The sequence below is a fragment of the Monopterus albus genome, unplaced genomic scaffold (assembly GCF_001952655.1).
Source record: "Monopterus albus unplaced genomic scaffold, M_albus_1.0 scaffold58.1, whole genome shotgun sequence".
NCBI classification, from domain to species: domain Eukaryota; kingdom Metazoa; phylum Chordata; class Actinopteri; order Synbranchiformes; family Synbranchidae; genus Monopterus; species Monopterus albus.
Genome location: NW_018127938.1, coordinates 575,938 through 579,142, shown reverse-complemented (window position 1 = coordinate 579,142; position 3,205 = coordinate 575,938). Strand labels below are relative to the sequence as shown.

Here is a 3,205-nt window from a genome sequence, read left to right as displayed (position 1 = left end):
AGCAGGAAATGAAAGTACTGTATGTCCTACCAGCTGTGGTGATGCCAGAGAAATCTATGATAATAGTGAGCCAGAAATGCCCAAAGGGGGTTTGGGGGAAGTTGCTAAATTAATTCAAGCAGCTGAGGAAAACAAGATCTTAACCTCAAATTTATAAGGAAACCGTAAATGTAATATATGTGTTGCATAATCTTTCTTAGTCATTATAAATCATTCTACAGCATTTTTGAGCCAATATTTTGGGATTCTTTTCAAATATTTTGCTCAGAATACTGACAAATGAAATCAAGAGCAGAGGAAAAAGCAGACAGAGAGAGAGGTGATATGACAGGACTGATATTACATAAACTGGAAGCATAAGTATCAGATCAGGTAAAAATTTTTATAATAAGATATCACTGTCAAAAAAGACATGGCTTTCTGACAGACAGAGCAAACCAGAAGAGAGAGAAAAGCAGATTTCTTACCTTCTCTCCCATTGGAGCCTGGCCTGGAGAGAGCCCAGCGTCTCCCTTTGAACCCTAGGGTAGAAAAAGGGTCACAAGATGAGGTTGTCTTAAACAACTCATATATGTTTTCAATCTATCATTCAGAGGCAGCACCACTTTTTACCAACTATATTTATTTTTAAAAATATATTGTTTTATTTAATGAATGTAGTCATGAACATCCTTCACATCAACAACAGACCAAATCTTAAATAAAACACCGACTACACATAATGTCATTACCAGAATTAGAGGTTATTTATTTTATTATTAGAGGTTATTTGTTTACAGAAGTATAAAAGCTGAGTGAGTAAGTAAAGTAAAGCCAATCAGCTTGGTTTCTTTCTGAAAACCTTGCCATCCTGTCCATAAGCTCATTACTTCTTGTCACAGATGTCACTCCCTTTAAACCAGCTGGACTTTTCACAAAACTAAACCCAGTGATGCATGAAACATAATAATGAAGCAAATTTGCTTTGATAATGTCACATTATCAATATGATAGCGGCTGTCTCTGTGTGTTATCAACAACAAATATTTACCAGTTCAGTGCTGATAAACGATAATGTGATGTCATAACTGACAAGTGATTGTGAGTTTTTTAAATAAAGAAAGCTTGATATGAAATTTCACATTTTGGATTTAAAACACCAAATCAGATCTATAGTGTTAAGTCTATAAACCAACAGAACCCAATGAGGAGATGCTTCAAGATGCAGTTCTTCTAATAGTAGTAAGATGCTAAAGCTAAAGAAAAATCCATCTGTATTCAAGTAAAAAAAAAAAAAAGACAATTAAGTAACAAATGCCTTTGAGGATCCAGATCCCGTTCAGTTTTCAGTATTCCTGGGCTGCATGCGTAATTCCCACCAGGCAAAGAACAAGTAAGCGTGTCTGCCAGAATGGAGCTGACGTCAAGTGCATTTCCAACAAAACAGCAATATTACATTTCAACAGCCCAGGCTCTCAGAGTTTTTCATCCCTAACTGATGTGGACTTAAATAATTGAATCTTTTTGTCAGACATCTAATCATAATAAACATCCTTACAAATTATAAAATTATGAAATCCCTAAGCCGTAATGTGAAGAGACCTCCACAAAATTTTAGCACAACTACTTAATCAGACCGGTTGCTGTCAGTACTTTAGATTTCATGGTCAGGTTTTACGAACTGTTGCAGTGGGGCAGGAAAAATACACCATACTGTACACTTCAAACACTGTGACACAAATGAGTGGAAATAAAAATTAGTTTGGACAATAAGAAAAGCCGCCAAACCTGCATCAATCAATGCACTAAAATGGGTGGAGTATAAACTTCTGAATATAAAATATACAATCTGAGAATAAACAACAGATTTTTCTCAGCGTGCTGCTTAACTTCCAGCTTGTTCAGGTGGTGCTAAGTCATTTTTGACACCTTGGACATGTGCATTCTCTTCAAAAGCTGGCTGGACCCACTCCAAACAGACATTACGGCTTTGGATTTTGAACAACATATGTCCATTTTGACTGAGTGAGCCATACAAAAACCTGGGAGCAGGAGAACAGAAATCCTATTACAGAATAAAGCCAGGGTTCCTTTCTGCTTAAAGAACAGCCAACACTGCATGAAGCAGACTTAAAGGCTCTTTTAAGCCCTGCAAACATATCACTATAACATTTCAGACTGTGTTTAAAACACATCAACTAAGCTCAGCATCGGGGACTATGGTCCTCTGTAATTGAGACAAAGAGTCTCTCAATTCATGTTCCGCCTCCATAAAGGGGCTTGGGGTGTGAGAATGAGTCACCAACAGGTCACTATGGTATTAGCTACACTGATGTTGGCTTTGTATGTGTGCACATGAATGTGGGTGTGCAGGCTGAAGGAACACAAGAACATGCACCTTCGTATTTCATAAACAATTAAAGGAACTCAGCTACAGTGTCCCAGCAAGGTCAGAGGCGACACAGAAGAAACCCATCTGTCTCCCTGTGCTGTCTGACTAATCAAGAAGAAAACATAACTTTCCTCTTTATCTGTCTGTGGGAGTGAGGGAAGTGTAGAGATCATAATTCTTTAATAGTGTTATAGCATAAATCTTTAGCTATACACAGTACTGTATGTACTAACTACTGTACATACCCAAGCAAACCTTTTCCCAACAAAAAGCAAAGGAGGGGAGGGTGGACCATTTGCTTGTCCTTTGTTTCTGCTCCTACAGCATGACTGTTCTCCCACTAACTGGATTGACTGCAGCCACTCTGTGGTAGCCATCTGGGACCACAGTCACCACAACCATCTGCATGGAGCTGCCCACATCCTTGGACAGTTTTCCCCTTCCCATTACATGAGGTAGTGGGTGACAACAATCCAGGGTAAGTGGAGCGTCGTTTAGGCCAAAAACCACTCTTGTCTACTAATGCTTCCTGCTACACTATGACAACAAAGTCATTAAACTTAAAATGATATACAGATCACATCGTAACACCTACACACACCACTCTGCACCCAACTCATGTGGCCCCAACAACGTCTACATTCTCTCAGGTTTGTTATGGTGAAATTCCTCATATTTCACCATGATGAATAAACTAGCACCTGTGCAAACCTCTCATCTGTTGCCATTAGGATTAAAAAAAGTACTGTTGTATACTTAAGTCTTAGAACACTTCAAATAAAACAAACAATCTTTTGTCACTGAACAAGGTTAGATCTTGTTAATGAAAGAGTG

General features: G+C 38.3%; 1 protein-coding gene across 2 annotated transcripts in view; it reads right to left on the bottom strand.

Moving 5' to 3' along the window:
• The window catches only part of col24a1 (collagen type XXIV alpha 1 chain), a 62,755-nt gene that overhangs the window by 38,560 nt on the left and 20,990 nt on the right, over positions 1–3,205 (bottom strand). For both annotated transcript variants that reach the window (XR_002275175.1, XM_020602920.1), the window contains exon 6: positions 468–521. Coding sequence is in view for 1 of the 2 variants with exons in the window: in XM_020602920.1 (XP_020458576.1) it covers positions 468–521 (54 nt within the window). In the remaining variant the exon portion in view is untranslated. The remainder of the gene's footprint in view (positions 1–467; positions 522–3,205) is intronic.